General features: G+C 41.1%; 1 protein-coding gene across 1 annotated transcript in view; it reads right to left on the reverse strand.

Annotated features, from left to right (window-relative positions):
• Window positions 1–24,556, reverse strand: part of ADAMTS18 (ADAM metallopeptidase with thrombospondin type 1 motif 18) — a 74,778-nt gene that overhangs the window by 11,240 nt on the left and 38,982 nt on the right. The window contains exons 14-16 of the mRNA XM_077890882.1: window positions 8,236–8,377; window positions 5,736–5,862; window positions 2,046–2,250 (exon numbers count right to left, since the gene is read on the reverse strand). Coding sequence (XP_077747008.1) covers window positions 2,046–2,250; window positions 5,736–5,862; window positions 8,236–8,377 — 474 coding nt within the window. The remainder of the gene's footprint in view (window positions 1–2,045; window positions 2,251–5,735; window positions 5,863–8,235; window positions 8,378–24,556) is intronic.

Raw genomic sequence — 24,556 nt, forward strand, 5'->3', positions numbered from 1 at the left:
GGTGTTGGCTCCAGGTCTGGGTCTGCCCTCAAGGGACATGTCCCATCCCTGGCCCTGTTTTCTGATCAGAAGGGCCGTATGAAATGTGCCCCTTGGGCCTTGGCTCTTTGTCAATATGCGAACATCTGGGCATGATTCCAAGCCTCTTCGGAGGATCAACATGACTCCTGGCTCTTCACGTCCTTAAGGAAGAGGGGTGACGAGGATGATAGTATCATACTCTGCAAACCACAGCAGCAGAGAACGTTTATTTAATGCCTTCCATGTGATGATGCACGTTCACCTATTATCACACAACCTTCTACCAAGCCTCTGAGATACTGCTCTTGTCCCGTTCTCCAGAAGGGTCATCTGAGACTCAGAGCTTAGAGAACTTGACCAGGATCAAACAGCTGTCACGTGGCAGCGACAGGCAGACAGATTTGTGGGGCATCAGACGGGGAGATGTACCATTAAGCAAATCATCATTCATTCACTTTCAAAACTGCAAAATGGTTGATCCTTACTCAATAGAATTCTTATGTTTTCATTGTTTTTTTTTTTTTTTTTGATTTAAGAATGATGAGACAACTTAAAATTGCATCCCAGAGGATTTCAGAGACATGGTCTCCAGAGAACAGATTACAGTAACAAATTTTGAGGGACTTTCAAATTCATCATGAAGATGTTCTCAAAAGGACACATTTGGTCTTAGTAAACACCAACCAACCAACCAATTAAGGGCATAAAACACTCTCTCAAAAGATTTCCATTTGGGGCAAACTCTGAACGAAAGCTTTTCATGATGTCTCATTTGGAACTGCTTGGTCCTCCATTTCTTTTCTCCATGCCTACCCACACACATTTAGCTAAAACAGCCCTCTGAATTCTCCTCTTGTAAAAAAAATGTGCCTCCTTACTTGCAGAGAAAGAGACCAGACACGACACCATACCCTTATTTAGATGGACCTTCTGCTATAAATGAATATATTCCTTCATTTTGAAGCATACCGATGCATGTCAAAGATACTCTTTCCCCCTGCTGTCACCTTAATCCCCTAACAGAGTTTTAACATTAAAAAAAAAAAAAGATCCCATGATCCATAATTGAAACAAAAGCCTTAATCTGAACTCTGTTGCTACAACTCTGGATGTAGCAGTACATGGCTATATTTAATCAGAAATCAGTGCTCTGGGATAATGTTCCCTAAAGGAAAGCATAGTAGAAATGTGATCATGGGCTTCTCCCTGGCTTCCCAGTTCAGGTGATGGAACCCTGCATCTTTCTGATTATTCCATAAAATTTGCCTGACATCCAGGCTACCACAGAGCAGAATTTTCACCGTCAGCACATCTGGGACCAGATCAATCTTTGTTTCAGGTGGCTGTCCTGACACTGGAGGATGTTTATCTCTACCACCTGGATGCCCAAGGCATCTTACCCCCAAGTTGGGACAGTCAAAAATGCCTCTAGACACTGCGCCTGAGAGGACCTTTGACAAACTCGGGCCCCGCTAAGCACCTCCGAGCTGTGAATGGCAGGTAGGTCTATGACTATTATGACTTTTTAGATTTCTACCTTTCCCTGAGAATTTGTGATGATGGGAAACTTTATGCCTGACTCCCCCTCTGTATTTCTCGAACCCCCATGGCTCTTTCCCCTGAAGTAAGAGTTCAATACCCTTCCTACAGCACCACCTTTGTATTTGTGTTTTCCATTTGCTTTGGAGAATTCAGGAGCCATTCCATCTGCCAATCACTGACACTCAAATCCCTTCTAGCTGTGCTCACTGGTCTAGCCTCAATGGCCCTCATACTCCACTTTCTAGACTTCTAAGGAAGACTCTCAGCTATTGTGCAGGGGTTCCCAAAGTTCAGGTTGCATAAAAATCACACACACAAAAAAAACCTGTGAATTAAAATGCCTTGTCACATTAACTCCATGTGATTCCTGGGAAAGCATTAAATGGGTGAGTGCCTCGTGGGGAGCAAAGACATCACCCCTATTTTTGCCACCTTTGTCCAGAAGAAACAAGACTCATGATTCCTAAGTCTTGCCCAGTTACCTGAGACCACGGCCCAAGGCTCCATTCCGGAGGGCAGGCATGGCTGTTGCAGACTTGAACCTGAGTGGGTGTGCTCACTGGGCAGAGAGAATGCAACACTGCTTCCTCCTTCTGGAAGGGCTTCTTCTGGACACACTGGATCTTTCTGCTCTGCTGGCCCCCCGCACATGACCTGCTGCACACACTCCATTCGCCTGGCTTCCAGCTTGCAGTGAAAAACAAAATTACTTCCAGTGAAGCTGAGGCTTTGGAGCATCCCTTCCAAAGCAGTTACTGCCTAAGCGTTAACCACCCGATGGAAGCCGTCGGTCAATTTTAGAACCAATAAGATATATACCTACATATTCACAGTCTCACACACACACACATACACACACACATTTACACATATGCTAGACCAGTGGTCCTCAAAGTGTGGTCCCCAAGCTATTAGCACAGCATCACTTGAGAACCTGGTAAAATTCAAATTTGCAGGCCCCACCCAAAACCTGCATAATCAGAAACTCTGGGGATGCAGCCCAGCAACCTGTGTTTAATGTTTGTGTGAATCATATACTAAAGTTCAAGAATCACTAGCTACACCATAACCTCCAGAGATTGGTTTAATTGGTCTGGAAATAGAGATGAGCACAGACATTTACCTGCCCCAGGAAAATGCAGCCAGAATTGAGAGTAACTGATCTATATCTGTTCCTTCCACTTACAACCAAGAACACTGAGTCTAGTGAGAATAAATGATATTTCCAAGTTTAAAAAAAAAAAAAGAACCAAATCCTAGTAATTATTCTTCTCTGGGCTTTGAAGCTTATGCTAATGTGATAGGATTATATTTAAGGGAGTGATAGGGAGTCATATTTAATCACCACACAGTTCTGGGCAAAAACACATTCCTGTTCTCTGCTAGGGAAGAAACGTGTGCCATTTGGAAACCTGAGCAATTCATTCATTCAGCCAAATCTACTGGGATCTTCGCTTTGTGCCAGGGACTCTCCTAGGCATCAGGGTTGGAAAAATGAACAGGGCAATGTTCTTTCCATTAAGGAGTCTACACCACAGTGATGAGGTGGATATGTGAATAAGGACAATACTATGAGATAATTGCTGTAATAGATGTTAATACAAAGTACAGTAATGAGACAGAGGGAGGAGTGATCCAAGGGGGGCAGGGGAGTAGCGGGGAGGGATGCCTGCAGGAGACAGAGGCGCATTCACCTGTGGTCTTATAGGAATTATTTCTAAGGAGACAGTTCCCCCAACTATCCTGGTTACTCTTAAACTTTATGGATGGGTTAGAGACACAACCTCGTGTTCTTTATTGAAAGATTGCCAGACCACATTTTTCATGGTGATCTGAGGCTTGGAGTGTATCTGAATGAAAGGTGATGCCGTGAAACCTACTAATCCTTCCCAACAACTACAGTTGATTAATTGATAATCTAGGATTGGAAGGCCTAGCATAAACAAGATCCCCCAGAGGCGACCTTCTGCATTTCAGTCATAGGAGCGATGTCTAAAACTGACCTTGGCTTACCAGAGAAAAGAGACTTATTATTATGAGATTATTAGTTTCAACATTTTCCTATAAAGATGGCATTTCTGTCTACCCAATTCAAGTTTTTCCTTCATGTGATAAATATGAGGAGTCCGTGAAAGTAGGGAAAGAGCACAACACAGGCAGACTTTTTGCATGCCAGACATGGTCCTGCCCCCATGGGCTCCAGGCTCACTCCCCATCTAACCTCAGTTCCTACTGACCCCACCTCCGAGCCCAGCTCCTATACTGTCCATTTTCTCCTCCTTGCTCTTTTACACATGACCTCTTCCTAGCACATCTTTCACTGCCTCTCAATTATTTACTTACACACCCGTCTCTTCCCTTTGATTGTAAGCTCACTGGTGGCAGGAATACAAGTTCTCCAGACCCCCACTGTCAGCCCAAGGCTGGCACCAAGTAGGTGCATATGACATGGCTGTTGTATGGGAAGGTAACTGTTAGATCACATGAACTCCTTTGTTCCTGTAACTCGAATAGTCTAAGACCTTATTTCCAATATATATCTGGGGAACAACAGTCCCTGAAGGTCCCATTATTCCAACAGAAAATACCAAGATATAAATGATACGTGGAGAAGAAAGGAAAGAAAGGGAAGGAAGGGATCCTGCCTGTTTTACCACACCAACCCTGCAGTCACTATACGAGCCTGTTCTGCTTTCAAATCGCCAGTAATGGGCAGCCCAGGTGTTTCAGCAGTTTAGCTCTGCCTTCAGCCCACTGTGTGATCCTGGGGACCTGGGATCAAGTCCCACATCAGGCTCCCTGCATGGAGCCTACTTCTCCCTCTGCCTCTGTCTGTGCCTCTCTCTCTCTGTGTTTCTCATGAATAAATAAATAAAAATCTTTTAAAAATCGCCAGTAAGTGGTTACTGCAGAGCATCATTTCTACACATGGTCATCATGGAAGTTCTAAAAGTCAGGTACAAGCTAGGCCCTCTCTCTTTTCATGGATGGACATATGAGTAGGGTCCCGTTCTTTGCTTAGCAGAAATAACCAACAATAGGAAGGAGGCTTAAAATCACAAAATATCAGCTTGCCATTCAAGCAGACTCACAGGTCCTACACACACACACACACACACACACACACACACACGTTTGTAAAGAAGATATTACTCTAAAAGTGTCAATAACACTGTCTGGTAACCATATCTTAGAGCCACTGGATATTTTCTTAGAACCAGATAATTCTTAGCAAAACGGGAAAATCTATGGAAGCTCACCAAATTTTTGTCTACTCTTTGTGTTCAGGACACAGCTGGTTCCACATTCTTGGAGAAAAACTAGGTGGACAACTGGGCACACAGGATTGGTGAATAGCTGAAGCCCCAAACAATTATGATAAATGCACTATTATAAGGAAAAAATATATGTATGTGTATAAAAATATTGTGCAATATAATTGCATCACCACAAAGTAAATACTGCTTATTAAGATGGTCTGAAACATTAGCGAACACAACACTGCTTTAGAAGAAACTCTGTCAATTCTATATAAATACATTTGGCAGATGATAAATCACACAAAAGACTCCATTCGGCTGGGAAGATTACTTAAAATTAGTGTTCAAACAATAGTGTGGCTAAAATCTATCCCAAAACAAACCCACCCAGCTCCCCAAAGAGTGCCATCATCAGAAGTGGATTACCACTTGGCCTCTACCTCTTTTTATTTTGTGTCCTGCTACTGTGTAATTTGCATTTGGGGTTTCATTGAAGGTCTGCATAGTATTATGATTTTTAGATTCTTGGATGACTATATGAAAGTTAAGCACACAACCACACGTAAATTTAACTAATATAAGATTTTGTGTTATTTAAATATCTGTGTGATTTAGTTCAGAGGAGGTTCTATATAAGATTAAAAAAAAGAGAGAGAGAGAGACACCTTTAAATCCTGTGGTTAGGTTTGGACAGCTGGCATCAAATGAAAGTCTAAAGCAAATCTGTGTTTTTCTAGTTATATATTTTCACCTCAATTGTCTTCTTTTCTCTGTTGCTTTTTTTTGGGCATTCTATCTCTCTCTGGGTCACTTTTGAGCAGAAGCACCGGCAGTGGGTTTTAATTTTCTCATATCAACAAGAAGAGCATACAAGTACAAATATAACCAGAAAGACATTTCCAGATGACTTACTAAGCAGGGCAGGAGAAAGCATTGCATATTTTGGGTTCAGTTGTTGGCTTGGTTCTCGCATTGCAGAACGAGGAACTGACTTGAGTGTTTTGATCTCGTAAGCAAATGGCCTTTATGCTTATGTAACCTAATAAGACATCAAGAGTTACAAAGTGAAAATTACAGATAACCAGATTCAACTTCGTTTCCAAGTGCAGCTTCTGACTTAGCAGGCCTCTGATGTTTTACTTAAGGTACCGAATCCAAATACTGTGTGGAGAACACCTCCTTTTGATAAAATCTGCAACTAATTTGAATCCCATTCCCCCCCGCCAAGATCATAGTTTTCATATTTTAATAGTTTTAATGTGTAGCTTCTTAGTTTTCAAGACCGCTGCAGATTCTTGAACCATGAAGTGACAAATACAACCTTCTGAAAACAGGGTGGCTGGAAAGGGGGAACTCCTCAAAAACTTTAACTCGCGCTGCATCCATCTATTGGGAAATGTTCTTCAAAGAAAAACTGTTGGTTAATTATGTGTGGAAACTCTACTATCCTGCTTTTTCCCTGAAGCATCTTCTACTTCCATAAGAAGTGGATAGAAACAAAAAGTTGAACTCTCTGAATATGTATTCAAACCTGTCAGCTATTCTTGTTTTGTTGTTTTGCTTCAGAGGCACCTATTGCCTGACTTGCAATGTTTGTCCCCGGACTTCTCATCAGAGGCACATATTTTTTGTGTGTGAATAATTTTGTCTGTCAGTTCCCCAAATAGGAATGCTGCTTCCTCTCTGAATTCTGATTGTTTATATTTTTCCTTAAAATGGAATCTGAGAAACAATGAAAAGTCACTCCTGTAATAATGGTTAGGTCAAAGTAGGTCTGCTTGGAGGAGGCATTTACCGAACACTAGGATTCCCTTACGTTAATCGTTTACTTCCAGAGCATTAATTCATTTGGACTCTCCTTCTCACATGCCTCGGACACACTACAGTCTGTAAGTCATGTGGAGGGATTGCTATATCAAGGCAAGGGAGAATCCCACAATGCACTTCTCCAGCATCCTCCCTCCGCTTGGACTTATTCCCCATAAATGGAAAATGGATGGACTCTCTCTCCTTCCCAAGGAACTGTGCTCTCCCGGAAATACCAGGAAGTTAGTGCAAATGATCTCAAAGAGCATTTGGCACATGAAAAACTGCTCATCGTTCAAGACCAAGTGCAAAAAAGCTGAGTATAAACATGTATCGATAGCATGGTTTCTGTGCAGTGAAAAAAGAATATGATCTGTGTGGTGTATGTCTGAGAACATCTAACACCCCTGTTTTTATACTTGCATAAGAAAACAATAGAGTGACACAGACAAAAGTATTAACATTGGCTTTTGCTGATTAAAGGATTAGGGAAAATTATTTTCTTCTGCCTAGCATGTTGCCTTTAAAACGTGTATTACTAAAAATGTATTACTTTTGGTCATTTTACATTTTCTTCTCTTCTCTAAGTATAACACACAGTGTTGTATTAGTGTCAGGTGCACAACATACTGATTCAACAATGCTATGCATTGCTCATTGCCCATCATGATACATGGGCTCTGAATCCCCTTCATCTATTTCTATAAAAATGTATTACCTTTCAAGTATTTAATATATTTAAAAAGAAGTATTTCCTCGTATTTTATTAATTAGCACAAACACCCGAAGCAGCCTCATAGACTGAAGAACTTCTTCATTTTCTGTATTTCTGCTCTGTGTCGGGTTCAAGATGCCCCACTGTGCTTAGGGGGCGGACACGGTTGGGAGACCCACCATCACCAGATGCTCTGATAATGAGAGAATGAGTGACCAAACCTTCATGCTTCAGTTTTATGGGTCCATTTAGAGACTTTCATTCTTCTCAAAGGGGAAAGCATAGTGAAAAGATTGCCTTACACACAAAAATATGAGTGTTTTGGATCAAAATAAAAACGGTTGCCTTCTACTCACTGAGAGGATGGTTGTTGTTTCCCCTCCCTTAGGAGAGGGATTTCTCAGATTGAACACACTTCCCTCCCGATAGAGATTTTGCTGGCCTCATCCCAGAGGGGATGCAGTGATATGACACCCGTGTTTCAGACAGAGGCCTTATGTTTGCCTTGCCTGTGTTCTCTCTGGTTCTGACCCTACCTTCCACAAGCTTCAGTGGAGGTTCTTACTGACAGAAAAGTCAGTATAGGGAGAAACTAAACTGTTGGCTGAAAAGAAAAATATAAATAAAGGGGTCTTTTGTAGATTTCTCCCCCAAAATTCAGATATATAACTTTTGAGTCCTGCTTCTGAATGACTCGGATTTTGGGAGACTTGGTTCCTTCTCTGTAGGAATATCCTCAAAGAGTATAATAATATTTGCTTTTTATAGGGATGGTTTCCACGAAACACAGTTCTTTTGTTGCTTAGTTAAATCATACAATTTAAAGAGGTCTGAGATCAAAGAACCTGTTTTGAGAGGAGACTTGGAAGGTAGAATTGGGAAATCCACTACCTCCACCACAGGAGACGGAGCATTCGGACTGCACTGTACTCCAGGCGTGGCTGTGCCTTTTTGAGGCTGGCTGAGTTCCATTTGCGACCTTGGGAAGTGCATACTTCCAAGCTATCCCCGGATTTTTGCCTTGCATCAGGACCTGGACAGCATAAGATACAAACCAGAGATTGAGAGACAGGTCAGACCCTGGCATTCCAGAAATCTCACCAAACGTTTTAAAGATATTTGTACGACATTTTGACCTTAACGTTGGGTCACACCATTGTTCCCAAGTATGTTTTATGTTGATTTCAGGTTTTCCCTTGATACTTTAAAATGTGTATTTCCATGTCATCAAAGCTGTGATTTAGATAGATGCTCAATAGGGAAATATGGCTTGACATTTGCTATATGCCCACAACCTTCAACTCTATGAAGGTCCATTAATAAAGCAAAAAAAAAAAACCTTTTTTTTTTTTACAGTATATTGAAGGAAGTAAGGTTATATTATGAGGTCCAATCTTCCCATTTAACCTGAAAGCATGACACAGTACTAACACACAGCGGTGCCTCACAGATAATGGTGGAAACTGAAAAAAAAATATTTATATTTATATATTTGTGTATTTATTCATATATTTATATACCCTGGGCCACAATTTAAAGTTTCCTGGGTGCCATGAGAAGCTGGACACAAGGGAGGTACTCCAAAAACTGCAGACTACCCCTATCATCCACTTGAGAATCCAAGCAGGCTTTAGTAGGATTTCCAAAGAGAATCTGTCCAAAGAAAACGCGTCTGTTGATTTTGTACCAGGATGAATGGATAAGACAAAAATAAATAGGATCAGAAGTAGGGGTTGGTAATGTATATACAGGAATGGATTTAATCTCTAATATCAAATGGACTTAGGATACAAGAAAAGATGCTCAACATCACTGATCACCAAGGAAGGACAAATGAAAACTACAATGAGATATCACCTCACACCAGCCAGAATGGCTAAAATCAACAACACAAGAAAGAGCAGGTGTTGGCAAGGATGCGGAGAAAGAGAGTTCCTCCTGCACTGCTGGTGGGAATGCCAACTGGAGCACTACTGTGGAAAACAGTATGGAGGTTCCTCAAAAAGCTAAAAATAGAACTACCCTATGATCCAGCAATTACATGAAGATTTACTCAAAGAATACAAAAATACAAATTCAAAGGGATACATGCACTCCAATGTTTATAGCAGCATCATCTACAATAGCCAAATTATGGAATAGCCCAAGCGTCCATTGGTTGATGGATAAAGAAGAGGTGGTATTATATACAATGGAGTATTACTCAGCTATAAAAAAATAACGAAATCTTGCTATTTGCAATGAAATGGTTGGAGCTAGAGAGTATGATGTTAAGTGAAATAAGTCAGAGAAAGGCAAATACCATATGAGCTCACTCATATGTAGAATTTAAGAAACAAATGAGCACGGGGGGCAGGGGAGAATGAGAGAGAGTGGCAAACCAAGAAGCAGAGCCTTTCTTTAAAAGATTTCATTTATTTATTTGGGAGAGAGAGAGCCCAAGCAGGGGGATCAGGAGAAGAAGAAGCAGGCTCCCCACTGAGCATGGAGCCCAGCAAGGGACTTGATCTCAGGACCCTGGGATCATGACCTGAGCTGAAGGCAGACGCCCAACTGACTGAGCCACCCACATGCCCAAGAAACAGAGTCTTAACTCTAGAGAACACACTGAAGGTTACCAGAGCGGGGTGGGGTGGGGGGGACGAAACAGGTGATGGGGATTAAGGAGTGCACTTGTCCTGATAAGCACCAGGTGATGTATGAAAGTGCTGAATCAATATATTATAAACCTGAAACTAAGATTGCATTGTATATTAACTAGAATTTGAATTTTAAAAAAAGGACAAGGATTTAGGATAAATCTGATCCTATAAGGTCTGGCCACTAAAATAAGAGCAATCATTGACTGGCAGATCCTACTTGTTAGGCCCTTTGCTGGGCATTTTCTATGCATTATCTCAAAACATTCCTATAATAGCTCTACAATATAGCTGCTTATTTTTTCATTGGAAAAAAAACTGACAAGAAAGAACTTGTACAGAATCACACAGATGACCAGTGAATAAACTTAAAATAGAATGGGACCACCAACAAAATGTGCCTAAATACTGAAATTTATCACCTTGCTTTTGGTGTAGGCAAACATTATTTGCCTCCCTTTCTGATGCTCTCTTTTCTTAAATATTGCTTTTCTTTTTTTTTTTTTCCTTCTTTTAATTTCCAACATGAGTATAAATAGCTGTTTCTCTCCCACCCCAGGAGTCTTGTGGAAAATACTTTACCACTAGGACTGGGCATTCATGCCCAAAGAGCAAAGCAGATTTCCAGCTAAAAATAGGAAGCCCTGGCTCTATCTCTGTCTGGTGGGATCCCACTTCAGTTAAAGCTGGGTGGATGGCAGCTGCTCAAGGACCTTCATTATACCAGACCACTGCTCAGGATGCTACAAAGTGGTTTCCACTTTGCTATTAGTTTCAATGTCTCCAGGAATATTATGGCTTACTCTGAAGATTCCATGGTGTGAACATCATTTGTTGTACAACAAAATGAATCTTGGTGCCTTCCAGAAACAACCAACATGCTGACAGATGGGTCTTTGTTCCCGTCGCCCCCATCCAAACCCAAACCAACACACAGCAGGTAATAATACCATTAAAACAGACAAATGCCAAATTCTCATTAGTCACCAATGAAAACGTCAAAATCAAGGTCCTAGAAGTCTTATTTTTGAGGATCTTTCTAGTTTTTTTCTTCTTTTTATAGCTCTGTCATACAACTGTTCTTGATATTAAGTAACAACTTAGAGTTTTATTTGCAAACTAGAATTTTGAGAGAGGTTTTACATTCCGAAAATAATCTTGATGCTCATTGACATTTCAACTCAATTTCTCCTTCAATTAAAGTAGTATCTTGTATGTAACACTTTGGGTTTGTTTTCTCTGTGCCATATCTCTACGCAAAATCTCTTTGTACAGAGATCTCATAGGAGAGAGTAATACAGTGCACCTGCCCATGTGTAGCAGTAAAATGTAGGTGAAGCACATAGGAGATATAGTGAGCACTAAAGCCCATGGGGCAGGATGATTTTTACAATCCATGGAGTTGTATCACACACAGGCGTAGGGGAGACATGTTCATGTGTTAAGCATGACAGAGAAAAGAAATCCACTCACTTATCTCCACTTCCTAAGACCATCCCATTCTCTTCCATTCAAACTAGATTCTGACTTTGACTACTATAGGGCAAAAGGGTGCCCAATGGAAATGCGAGAAAAATTAAAAATATTAGTTCTTGCCTTTTGAGTTTAAAAGACTTACGTTGTGGTGATTTCAGAGGGGTTTAACACACTTTCAGTGGGCATTGAAAATATATTCTACTTTCATCTTTTTAGACAGACTCTAGAACCTAAGCCATATGTGTCCTGTGGTTTCACTGTAAAACATTTTAAAATGTTGCTGTGAACAGTAGGATGTAGTTTAAGAAAAAAAATTACGCAGCAAGTGTCATTATTATTAAACAAAACCAATCAAGATGTTAAGTTTCTCTCAGCCTCCAGGAAAGCTACCCATAGAGAATTATCAATGCTACCAACAAGAAGAATTTACACCATCTCCCCTGTCAAACTTGTTTCTGCATCTGTACTCATACTCTAGCTCTCCTTCCTTAACCCAGGATGCCCTACTCTAGCTCCTGTTTGGTCCAGGTTCTCCACCACCCTCCAGATTCCATCTTCCCGCATCTATATAATGACACCACTACTATAGTTGCCCACTCCCCTTATCTTGAGATTTACTGAAATTTGCCTATTAGATCTTTTCCATCAGCATCAAGCATGCTATCATCTCTCTCATCTTAATAATACTCCACATAAGTGGGTGGGATAGATCTCTACTTAATCTCTCCAGCTCATGTCCCATTTCACTGATTCCCTTTACAGCAAAAATCCCTCAAAGAGTTGTCTTCACTCTTTGTCTCCATAGCTTTTCTCATTCACCCATGAGCCTTCTGGATCAAGCACCCCTCCCCCGCACATCACTGAAACTGTTCTTTCAAGGGCACCCTGCCATATCCAATAGTTGATGGGCCCCATCTTACTGGACACACTGATCACTTCCTCATTGCTTTGCTACCAGAAGCTCATTCTCTCAGTTCTTTTCCTGCCTCACAGAACTTCCTTCCTAGTTTCTTTGCTTGAATCCTCCTTATCTTCTAACTATTTATTATCAAAGTGACCTCCAACTTCTTTACCTCTCGTTTGTCTACATACGTTCCTTTTTTTAAATAGTAAATTTATTTTTTATTGGTGTTCAATTTGCCAACATACAGAATAACACCCAGTGCTCATCCCGTCAAGTGCCCCCCTCAGTGCCCGTCACCCATTCACCCCCACCCCCGCCCTCCTCCCCTTCCACCACCCCTAGTTCGTTTCCCAGAGTTAGGAGTCTTCATGTTCTGTCTCCCTTTCTACATACATTCCTGTAGGTGATTTCATGTGATTTCTGATTTTAAGTACAGTTCATATGCTGACTACTCCCAAATCACAACTCCCCACATTTTCCAAGAGAACATTCTACAGTGATGATAGGGTACTATAATCCCATGTTGCTTCACATGGTAGCCACAAGCCACATGTGGCCACTGAGCTCTGGCATACTACTATGACTAAATAAACTTTACATTTAATTTACATCTAAACTTAAATAACCGTATGTGGATAGAGGCTCCCCTGTTAGGCAGCAGAGCTGGAGATGAAACCCATCCTCTGAGGTTCAGATTCACACATTCAGCTGCCTAGGGAGTAGCTCTACTTGAATGTTAAAAAGGCCTATCATCATACAATATGGAACTCATGGCTCTCCTCTCTGTAACCTACTCTTCTCAATCCCATGTAATGGCAATTGTTCTTTCCGATTGTTCAGGCCAAAATTAAAAAGTTGGAAGCATCCTGATCTCCTTTTTCTCCCACTCTGCATCTGGTCAATCAGGACACGGTTGTTCCGTGTACCTCCAATCTGATCATGTCTCGCTTTGTCTATCACTACTATTACTTCTCTGGTCTGAGCTACCATCATCACCTCTTCTGATTTCCATGGTGAAGGTGCTCTAGGGCTGAGGAGGAGCCATATTCTCCAAATAGAGGAGATAAGGCTGTACCATTCAGTATTATAAAAATTGCTTGCTGACAGTTACTTAAGGGATTACAAACAAAGTGCCTTAGAACCTGTGAAGGAACATCAAATGCTACTGTGAAATTTGGGGTGGGGGCAGGGGGGACGGATCACATGACTAACTGAAGAAGCTTTGTAAGCTGTCATTTCATTAATAAACTATCTTGGTGATGATTTCCACAAAGAAGCCACAAAACAACAGATAATTTTTTCTTTGAGGATTTCTATCCCCTTATGAGGGGCAAACCTTTATACTGAGTTTCCCATTTTTCTTGCCTCACAGTTTAAACAAAAATATCTAAGGATCCTCTGAAGGGTAAAACTTTAATTTTAAAAAATTATTTAAATTCCGGTTAGTTAACATACAGTATAATATTAGTTTGAGGTGTACAATATAGTGACTCCGCGCCTCCATACAGCACACAAGCGCACTCCTTCATCCCCATCACCTATTTCACCCCCCCTCCGGCCACGCATCCATCTCTCTTCTGGTAACGCTCAGTTTGTTCTCTATTTAAGACTCCATTTCTTAGTTTGTTCCCTGCCCCTGACCCTCCTTGCTCATTTGTTTTGTATCTTAAATTACACTTATGAGTGAAATCATGTGGTATTTGTCTTTCTCAGACTGACTTATTTTGCTTAGCATAAGACTTTCTAGCTCCATCCATGTCATTGCAAATAGCGAGATTTCATTCTTTTTGATGGCTGAGTAATATTCCTTTGTATGTATATGCCACATTTTTACCAATTCACTTGGACACTTGGGGTGTTTTCATAATTTGGCTATTGTAGATAATGCTGCTACAAATATTAGGGTTCACATTTCCCTTTGAATTAGTATTTTTGTATTCTTTTGGTAAATGGTCCTGCAATTGCTGGATTGTAGGGTAGTTCTATTTTTAACTTTTTGAGAAACCTCCATACTGCTTTCCAGAGAGGCTGCACCAGTTTGTATTCCCACCAACAGTTGATTTTAGCCATTCTGACAGGTGTGAAGTGACATCTTATTGTAGTTTTGATCTGTATTTTCCTGATGATTGGTGACATTGTGCATCTTTTCATATGTCTATTGGCCATCTATATATTTTCTTTGGAGAAATGTCTGTTCATGTCTTCTGTTTTTTTTTTATGTTTTCTGTTTTTTAATTGGATTATTTGGTTTTAGGGAGTTGAGTTTTATGAGTTTTTAAAATATGTTTTAGATTCTAACTCTTAATTCAATATGTCATTTTCAAATAACATTTTCAAATATTTCCCATTCAGGAGGTCTTTTAGTTTTGTTGATAGTTTCCTTTGCTGTGCAGAAGTTTTATATTTTGATGTAGTCCCAATGGTTTATTTTTGTTTTTGTTTCTCTTGCTTCAGGAGACATATCTAGAAAGCAGTTGCTATGGCTAACATTAAAGAAGTTACTGCCTGTGTTCTCTTCTAGGATTTTTATGGTTTCAGGTCTTCTCACATTTAGGTCTTTAATCCATTTTGAATTGATTTTTGGGTATCGTATAAGGAAGCAGTACAGTTTCATTTTTTTGCATGTTGTATCCAGTTTTCCCAACACCGTTTGTTGAAGAGATGGTCTTTTTCCTCTTGGATATTCTTTCCGACTTCGCCAAAGATTAATTCACCATGTAATTGTGGATTCATTTCTGTTTTTTTTTTTTTAATTTTATTGGAGTTCAATTTGCCAACATATAGCATAACACCCAGTGCTCAACCCATCAAGTGCCCCCCTCAGTGCCTGTCACCCAGTCACCCCAACCCCTCGCCCACCTCCCCTTCCACCACCCCTTGTTTGTTTCCCAGAGTTAGGAGTCTCTCATGCTCTGTCACCCTCACTGATATTTTCACTCATTTTCTCTCCTTTCCCCTTTATTCCCTTTCACTATTTTTTATATTCCCCAAATGAATGAGACCATATAACGTTTGCCCTTCTCCGATTGACTTACTTCATTCAGCATGATACCTATTCTGCTCCATTCATCTACATGTCTATTTCTGTGCCAGTACAGAATTTTGTTTGTTATAGTTTTATAATATAATTTGAAGTCCAGAATTGTGATGCTTCCAGCTTTGCTTTTTTCAAGATTGCTTTGGCTATTCGGGGTCTTTCCATACAAATTTGTACATTCCGTACACTTTTTAGGATTGTTTAATCAAGCTCTGTGAAAAATGCTGTTGGTATTTTAGCAAAGATTGCTTTAAATGTGTGGATTGCTTTGGGTAGTATAGACATTTAAACAATATTCTTCCAATCTACGAGCAGGGAATGTCTTTCCACTTCTTTCTGTCATCTTCAATTTCTTTCATCAGTGCTTTAATAGTTTTTGGAGTATAGTCCTCTTTGGTTAGGTTTATTTCTTATTATTTTTGGTACAATTATAAATGGAACTGATTGCTTAATTTCTCTTTCTACTGCTTCATTATTGGTATATAGAAATGCAACAGATTTCTGTATATTGGTTCCATATCTTGTGACTTTACTGAATTCATTTATCAGTTCCAGCAGTTTTTTTGGTGGATTCTTTAGGGTTTTCTATATAGAGTGTCATGTCACCTGCGAATAGTGAAAGTTTTACTTCTTTCTTGTTGGTGTAGGAGCCTTTTAATTCTTTTTGTTGTCTGATTGCTGTGGCTAGGACTTGCAGTACTATGCTGAATAACAGTGGTGAGAGTGGACATCCCTGTCTTGTCTAGACCATAGAGGAAAAGCTCTGTTCTTCCCTCACTGAGGATATTAGCTGTGGGTTTTTCAAATATGGCTAATTAGTATGTTGAGTCATGTTCCCTCTAAACCTACTTTGTTGAAGGTTTTTACCATGAATAGATGTTGTACTTTGTCAAATGCTTTTCAATGTCTGTTGAAATTATCTGATGGTTCTTATCCTTTCTCTTATTAATGTGATGTATCATGTTGATTGATTTGCAAATATTGAACCACTCTTGCAACCCAGGAATAGATCCCACTTGATCATGGCAAATGATTTTTTAAATGTATTGTTGGATTTGGTTTGCTAGTTTTGTGGAGGATTTTTGTATCTACCTATCAGAGACAGTGGCCTATAGTTTTCTATTTTAGTGGGATCTTTATCTAGTTTTGGTACCATGGTAATGCTGGCCTCATAGAATGAATTTGGAAGTTTTCCTGCCTTTTCACTTTTTTTGAAATAGATTGAGAAGGATAAGTATTAACCTGAAGAGTAACATTCTTGAGCTAAAACTAAAAACAGCAGCAAAGATTTGATTCCAAGAGGGCTACTAATCCACTTTATATTATCAAAGTACTAAGTTTATTCAGCCAGCCAAAGCAAGAAGAGAAATAACTTACACAATTTATTACAAATATGCACAACATTATATGAATGTATTCATATAATATATGGCACACAGGACACATCATTTATATTTTGTTTGCGGAACACATTAATGCATTCAGTGAATGCATAAATTAATAAAAGATTCTCAGCACTAAAAGTCAAATGACTTAAGGCTTGAGTAAATTGTCTATGTTGCTGTTAATTCACATGCAGAGTCGTGTGTGCCATCACGTAGACTGAAAGACAATATTTGTATAAACCAGCAAAGTTGACTTAAGTGTCTAACATCAGCTTATAAAGGCCTCTGAAAGACAGTAATTATTTAAATAAATAGATATCAAGGCCAAGTATATAAAAGATGAGTACTTGCCAATTATATTATTTGCTTCTCAATGATAATTAAGGTATTCTCTGCCTTTTTCTTTATCCTGTATTGAGAAGAAAAATGACCAAGAACAGACTACATAGCAATCATCTTGCCTCTCACTATTTGATGCGGCAAATAGTCAATCCTTTGGTATATGTGCTGCCGAAATGAGCACAATAGTCAATCCTTTGGTAACAGTGTGTCTGCCTAGCTAATAGAATCTCTATTGTCACTCTTTCATCCTATTCTCAAAAGAGAGGACTGTCTTTAAAAAACAAAAAAATCAATCCTAAAGAATGGCTACAGAAATTATAGGGCCTGATACAAAGTGAAAACGCAAGACCTCTTGTTTAAGAAACATTATTGGGGTACCTGAGTGGCTTAATTGATTAAAGGTCTGGTTTCGGCTCTGGTCATGATCCCGGGGTCCTGGGATGGAGCCCCTCATCAGGCTCCCTGCCTGGCAGGAGTCTGCTTCTCCCTCTGCCCCTCCCCCTCTCTCAAATAAAGTATTTTTAAAAATTATTAAGACTTTTAAGTTAGTGACAGCAGAGCAGTAAACCAAACAGAGTCCTTCTGAGCATGAGGCTTTGTGGACTTTGCTGGTCCCACATCCACAAGGCCAGCTTCGTCTGATCTCTAAGGTTGTCACCTGTACCAGTTTTAAGACACAGTTTTAGATTTTCCAAGTTCTGAAGTTCTAAATGACCCTGTGGTCTAACCTTGATGTCACCCATCCTTCCCATACGGGGACTATAGCCTCTGGTGAGGTGGGCTTGCACCTAAGTGCCTCAGTGTGACCCTGGCCGTCCCTTTGATCACAGGCTGTCCCACCCAAACCTGGAGAGCACGAGCATGATGCGCAATAACCACACAGCAAAGACTCCAGCTTCCCCCATGAATGCTGGGCAGCACGTCTGGAAACATCCAGAATAAGGGGTGATTTAGAACATGATAGTCCCTGCCACTCACATCTATTTTAAAGCATTTTCAGCAACCTTGTCAAAAGCAGTCAATAACTGTTCTCAGCACTAGTGGAGAACGCAGATGCCCTCCAGGTCACGGGAATGCCCCCCACCCTCCGTCAGTGGCAGAAATTCACAATAACTGTTTCAGAGCCACCCCACGCTGCATGTCAGACTGTACGGCGAGCTGGTAAATGCACAAATTTAGAAAGACCGCCAGTGATTCAGTCTACTTAACTGGACTTAGTCCAGAGAATTTTCCAGCCAACTGGCACTGGGTCTCTAATTTACAGCTGGCAAGCAACCTCCTTAACTACTTCCAGGTCCTCAGTAGAACTGTTTAATGTCTACCTTTAACACACGAACCACCTGACTTCAGACACAACATTCAGCAGCTTTGACCGCAGGGTGCAGAGTTATAAAATTTACAGCTTCTTAAGTTGGAAAACCACAGACGGGCTGGACTCTACCAACTGCCCTCTGAGGGAAGGGGGTTTGGTTTCTGCCTAGGGCATAGGAAGTTAAAACAAAGGACACGTTGAGTAATCTTGGTAAACATCTTTCTTTTGCTCCCACTTTTAATATTTAATGTTAAAACTATGAATGCCTTCAACCAGTGTTGCATTTTCTTCATTTAAGGCCTTTTATTATTTTAATTTTAATTTTTTAAAGATTAATTTATTTTTTTGAGAGAGAGCATGTGCACACGGGCGTGGCGGAGAGGGGCAAAGGGAGAGGATCCCAAGCAGATTCCGAGCTGCATGTGGAGCCCCATGTGGGGCTCGATCTCGTCACCTGAGCAGAAATTAAGAGTTCCATGCTCAATGGACTAAGCCACCCAGGGGGCCCCCTCATTTAAGGCGCTTTGAAAAAAAAAAAAAGTCCTAATTCTCCCATGTAAATCAGAGTTATAGGGAGGCTTTAAAGACTGGCTTTTTAATTAATACAAGCTAGAAAGCTTGTTTCTTGTCCTCAATAATTCATTTGACTTCTTTGAAACAACAGCAATGCTTATTGCGCTTATTGCATGCCAAAGTACTGTATGTGCATCGTCTCACTTAAAGTTGGTAACAATACCATGTATCATGAGGAAGGCTGAGTGCTGCTCATACCCCAGTCCTGTAGCTGAACAGACCAATTCCAGGGGCACGGGCCCAGTTAAGTGGCAACACTGGGACTCAGGTCTCTGACACTGACTCCAACTTGACATCTTCTCTCTTACAACACTCTTCCCCAAACTCTGAAACACAATGTCCGGGACCGCACTTTAAAATTCTGAACACTGGGACTCCCGGGTGACTCAGTGGTTGAGCATCCGCCTTCGGCTCGGGTCGTGATCCCGGGGTCCTGGGTTCGGGTCCCGCATCAGGCTCCCCGCAGGGAGCCTGCTTCTCCCTCTGCCTGTGTCTCTGCCTCTCTCTGTGTATGTGTGTCTCTCATGAATAAATAAATAAAATCTCTTTTAAAAATCAAACAGAAGCTCTGAACCCTGTACGAGCCGCTGGAAAGACTGTCTCCCAGGGATTCAGCGGCTCGCTGGAGCGTGTGCCTGCTGCTTTGGGCTCACACCTGGAACCTGTATTTCCCGAATGGGCCAAGGGCTGGGTTGAGCCTCCACGACTTCTCATCCCCTCAGTCCGTCTTCTCCTGTGTTCGTTTGGATGTTTTACCCAGTTGCTCTCGTGACGACTGAGATCCGACCCGCTTTGTAGGTTGGCCCTTCTGGATAAACTGAGACTCGCACCGCACGTTACAGGCCGGGCGACGCTCAGGGAAGGGACAGCCTTGGGCGGCGTGCTGTCACCTTTTGCTAAGGCCCTGCGATTCCTGGAAGCCCCCGTGATGTCGCAGCTCCGCCAGTGGTCTTTGCCTTCTCAATTGCTTCCAGGCTGGAAGAACACGACCAGGTGTCACCAGGGCTCTGGTGCGACAGGAGGCAGCACGGACTCCGCTGGGGACGGGCCGTGCACCTATTAGGCGCCTTCAAAGGTGTGGGCGGACACGCGAGCCTGGCTCCACTTCTCGCTCACCCGCCGGCCTGCCTCCGAGTCTAATGATCAGAAATAAATAGTGTGCTCCGGCCGTCACGGAAGCATTTGCCATGAATTAACCGGAGGCCACGCTTCAAATAGCGAATGGCAGCCTCTAGACGAATGATGTGGCATCAAAAAAGCGCCTCTGAATCGTCCTCTGGAGTCTGAGGTTCGCATCATCTGTTCTGAATTACTTCCCCATTACTGCTTTGCCTCTTGTGTTTTGGGTCCTCGCTCAGTCCAGTGACTTGGCTGTACACCCCGCCCCCCCGCCCTGGTCTGGGCGCATCTGGACCCACGGCGACCCCGGGGCCCAGCAAGAGCCGGAGGGGGAGCTCGCCGGGCGCAGGCCACCGTGTCCCCGATCGTGCGCCCGCCGCCTGCTCCCCGCCGCCCCCATCATCTCCTTGGGCCCAAGTGCGGACCAAGCTGTTTATTGCAGTTTTCCTTAGAGGTCTCTCTCTGCCCTGGCTTGTGGCGAAGCGACTTCTCACGCACTGGCATTGCCAAGGCTGCTGCCCTGCCGTCGGGGGCAGGACACTGTGAAATGCAGGAGGGCTTCCAAAGAGTTAAACACTCCCACGCTGCCTAACAGGGAGGAGGAAGTCCTCAACATAAAAGAGAGCTTTTCTTTTGAAGACGTCTTAAAAAAAGGAATGAATGCTGTAAAAACATAGGGGATCATATTTCGGTCTCTGAATGGCAACCTGTGGTATCCTGTCATCCTGAATCCTGTTTATCAGCCAGAGATGAAGTGACTTTACAATGAAACACGGTGATGAATTTCCTCACCTTCCCTCTGACGGTATGCTGGTTTGACAGAGTGTGAGTCAATTGTTTGGGGTGTCAGAGACAGAGACACAGAGAGACAGAGGGATGGAGAAAGAGAAAATGAGGGAGACAGAGAAGAAGTGGAAGAAAGAGCCAGAAGGGAGGAGAGGAATAAGGGGGAGGGGAGAGGATGACAAGGGGAGAATGCATCAACTATCAAGTAGCAAAAAAGCTCACCTTCAGCTGCTTCTAAAAACTGTGTCATCTCTAAGGAGATTCCTTATCATGAAAAATAAATTCTGCGTGTTTATAAAAGATTAATTTGTTTGTTTTGGGAGGAGAGAGAGAGAGAGAATGAGTGCAGAGGGGAGGGGCAGAGGGAGAAGGAGACAGAGAATTCAAGCAGACTCCATGCTGAGCGGACCCCGATTCAGGGCTCCGATCCCACGACCCTGAGGCCATGACCTGAGCCCAAACCAAGAGCTGGACGCTTAACCAACGGAGCCCTCCAGGTGCCCCGATTTTTTTTTTTTAATTCTTGTCAAGGTCTCTTAAAATGGTACGTTAAACAGGCCTTTTACCCTGTGCTTGAACAAAGTACAAAGGGCATGACCTTACGTTACCTATATCTCAACCTCAACATGGAAAAATATTAAGTTTTCAGCTATTCTCAAAAAGCCCAACATATACCTGTGTATACTTCAGATTAAATGACCATTTTTTGATGAAAGCATGTGTAAATTTCAACTCTGATGATCAGTTTACACATTTCTGCCAGTTCAAAATCTAAATTCTTACATAACACACACACACACACACACACACACACACACACACACCCAATCTAGCTACGTGGGTATAGAAGTAACACATTTAGCTTCTCTCATGTTCCCATACTCAATAAAAAATACATCAGGTGGTGAGGTCCATACATAATATCCTAAAGACTTAACATACAAGCTGGCTTTTCAATCCTTCTGATGACTAATGAGCGTACTGGTTCAATGATAAATTCTATAGATTTTATGCCAGATTTATGTTGTGGGGAATATGTTGAATAGAAGAAATATGTGGAAATTATCTAGTTTATAATAACTGTCTCTGTAGTGATCTCAGAAAGCATATGATTGCCAAATCAATATTGATTTTTTTTTTTTATTGCTGGGGTACGTATGTGTATGAATAGTTTTTCCCTGGGTGATGCAGAAATGTAATACAGGGTCCTGAAAATTAGCTCCTTTTCTTCAAGTCATTTACATGTATATGTACAAATGTACTTCAAAATAAAAACTTGATTGATGGACTTAAATAATGCCTTAAAAATTTAAGGCCTAAGACAATCATATAAATCCTTGATTACTCTTAGGAATTTCCCTTGGCCACCAAGGAAATCAATGCAGCCAGCTCTGTTTAAATTGACATCCACCTGTTGCAAATGTTGAAACATGTAGAGTCAAGGTTCCAAGAAGAATGAATGTTTGTAACAGAGACTGCATTTTAAATTGGGTGACTCAGTGATAGAAGTGAAGGTCTGTTTTCCATTTAGTTTAAACTGAGCTTCCCTATAAAGACATTCTATAAGGTTTTGACATGTAAAAAGAACCAGACGCAGAAGGCACTTCTTTTTGGTGTCAGGCCACAAGTTAACTGACAGCAGTCAATTATTCCCAGGATTGCATTACCCTTGCCTTGCACTAGGCTACACCGGGGGGGGGGGGGGGGGGGAGTGAAAAGATCTGATAAAATCTACCACCCTGGGAGGGCAAGTTGCTACTCTCCCAAATTAAACTAAATCTGCTCTGAACAAACTGGTCAGCAACTTCTTATGTGCAAATTATTCACTTTGGGAAAGGCAAGGATTTTAGGAAGCATATTGATTCCTCAAATGCAATTTAGGAGCTCAAATTTCATTCCTTTAAATGCTATTCACTCTACTGAACTTTCAACCATATACTTTGAGAACTAGTCCTAAGAGATGATGCAATCCAGTGGTTTTTAAAATGTGTATCACGGAAGTTCAGACCTCTTCAGAGGACTTTGGATTATGACCGTGGTTTGGGACTGAAGGGCTGGGATGTGAAAAGGAGAAGGCTGGCCTCTCGGCTTGTCACTCCTGACTTTGGTCAGAAGCTCTCCTTTCATTTGCTTTATTAATACTATTATTACTTGAGTAGTTGACACACAGGGTTATATTTGTTTCAGATGTACAACGTAATGATTCAGTAAGTTTTGGAGGCTACAAAGATGAGTACGTCCTCTTTCTGCAATTATGGGGTTTGGGATGCTATAAAAGCACCTCAGGGTGCTGCCGTAGGATAGAGTGGAAGACATTAGTTTAGCCTCAAATGAGAAGATTGGGACCCAGAGATTTTAAGTGACTCATGCAAAGTGACATAGGGAATAGCAGAGCCAACCATTTGTATAGATGTTCCTTGTTCTAATCTATGTTGCTTCTAACAAGAATGGGATTCACATATAAAATTCACTCTTTACAGACTATAATGTTTTGGCAACATGATTTATGTCTTACCCACTTGTGCATCTCCAATGCCTCATACACAACTGGGCAAAAAATTCGGTGCCCAATGAACGTTTGTTTAATTTTATTTTTACCAGACATGGAAGTGAACGGGGAAAACTGCTTTGAAAGTAGCTATCTAGATCAAAACATACCACGGTGGTTGAAGATGGGACCTAGCTAAGATATTGGGAGGATCTGATTAATACATATGAAGGAGAGAAACATTATCTCCCCAATGCCATCCCCATGTATTTTGACAAACATACCCTTCTGCTGAATTTTACACTATAATAAGAACTTAGCGAACATTCAGAAATTTTAAGAGGCCAAGAGAGAAAGTGCTTTCTTTCACAGACTTATACTTTCTGTGGATGGAATAGCATTTTTCACTTTGGTAGGTTCCCACACTTTGATTCCAGCATCCCACAGGGCTATTAAAACACATTCAACATTTTTATATTGGAGTGAACATATTTTTGGCTCCCAAAGTATTCATTTTGGTTCAATCCATAGTTGTATGGAAAGGCACGTGAACTTTATTTAACTTCCTTTAAAGAATATAGCCATGGATTACTTGGATACTGATATATAGTTTCATTTTAGAAAATGTACATTATTGCTTATTGTGATTTTAAGTTTTAAAAATCACCTTGTTCTACCGATGTTGGAAAGGTATGAACATGTGATAAAAACTGAGCAGGAATTTGATGACGTCCTCCTCAGAGCAATAAAGTACAATTTATATATTAAAGTCATTAACCCAAATTCTTTTAAAAGATAAAACAGACATAATGCTAGGTTACTAGATTTGATTTTTCTTTTTTCTTTTTTTTATCTCCAAACATGGTTGCAACTTTTGAATGAAACTGTAACTGCTTAGAAATACAAGCAAGGCATGTCCAATTAATCATACAAGTCTCCCTCTAGATTGTTTTCAGACAGGTCACATTCCTAAGATGTTAATTTAAGCTTTCATTCAACCTGTAGGTAGAAAGAGTCCATAAAGTACAATTCTGTACAACAGCTAAGCAAATGTGACCTTAATCCATTGTGGCAAAACTATGACCTTGTATTAGTAGATATTATTACAGTTCTTATTTTAGTCATATAGTAGTAAGAAACTGTTAAAAAAA

The sequence above is a fragment of the Canis aureus genome, chromosome 3 (assembly GCF_053574225.1).
Source record: "Canis aureus isolate CA01 chromosome 3, VMU_Caureus_v.1.0, whole genome shotgun sequence".
Classification (NCBI taxonomy): domain Eukaryota; kingdom Metazoa; phylum Chordata; class Mammalia; order Carnivora; family Canidae; genus Canis; species Canis aureus.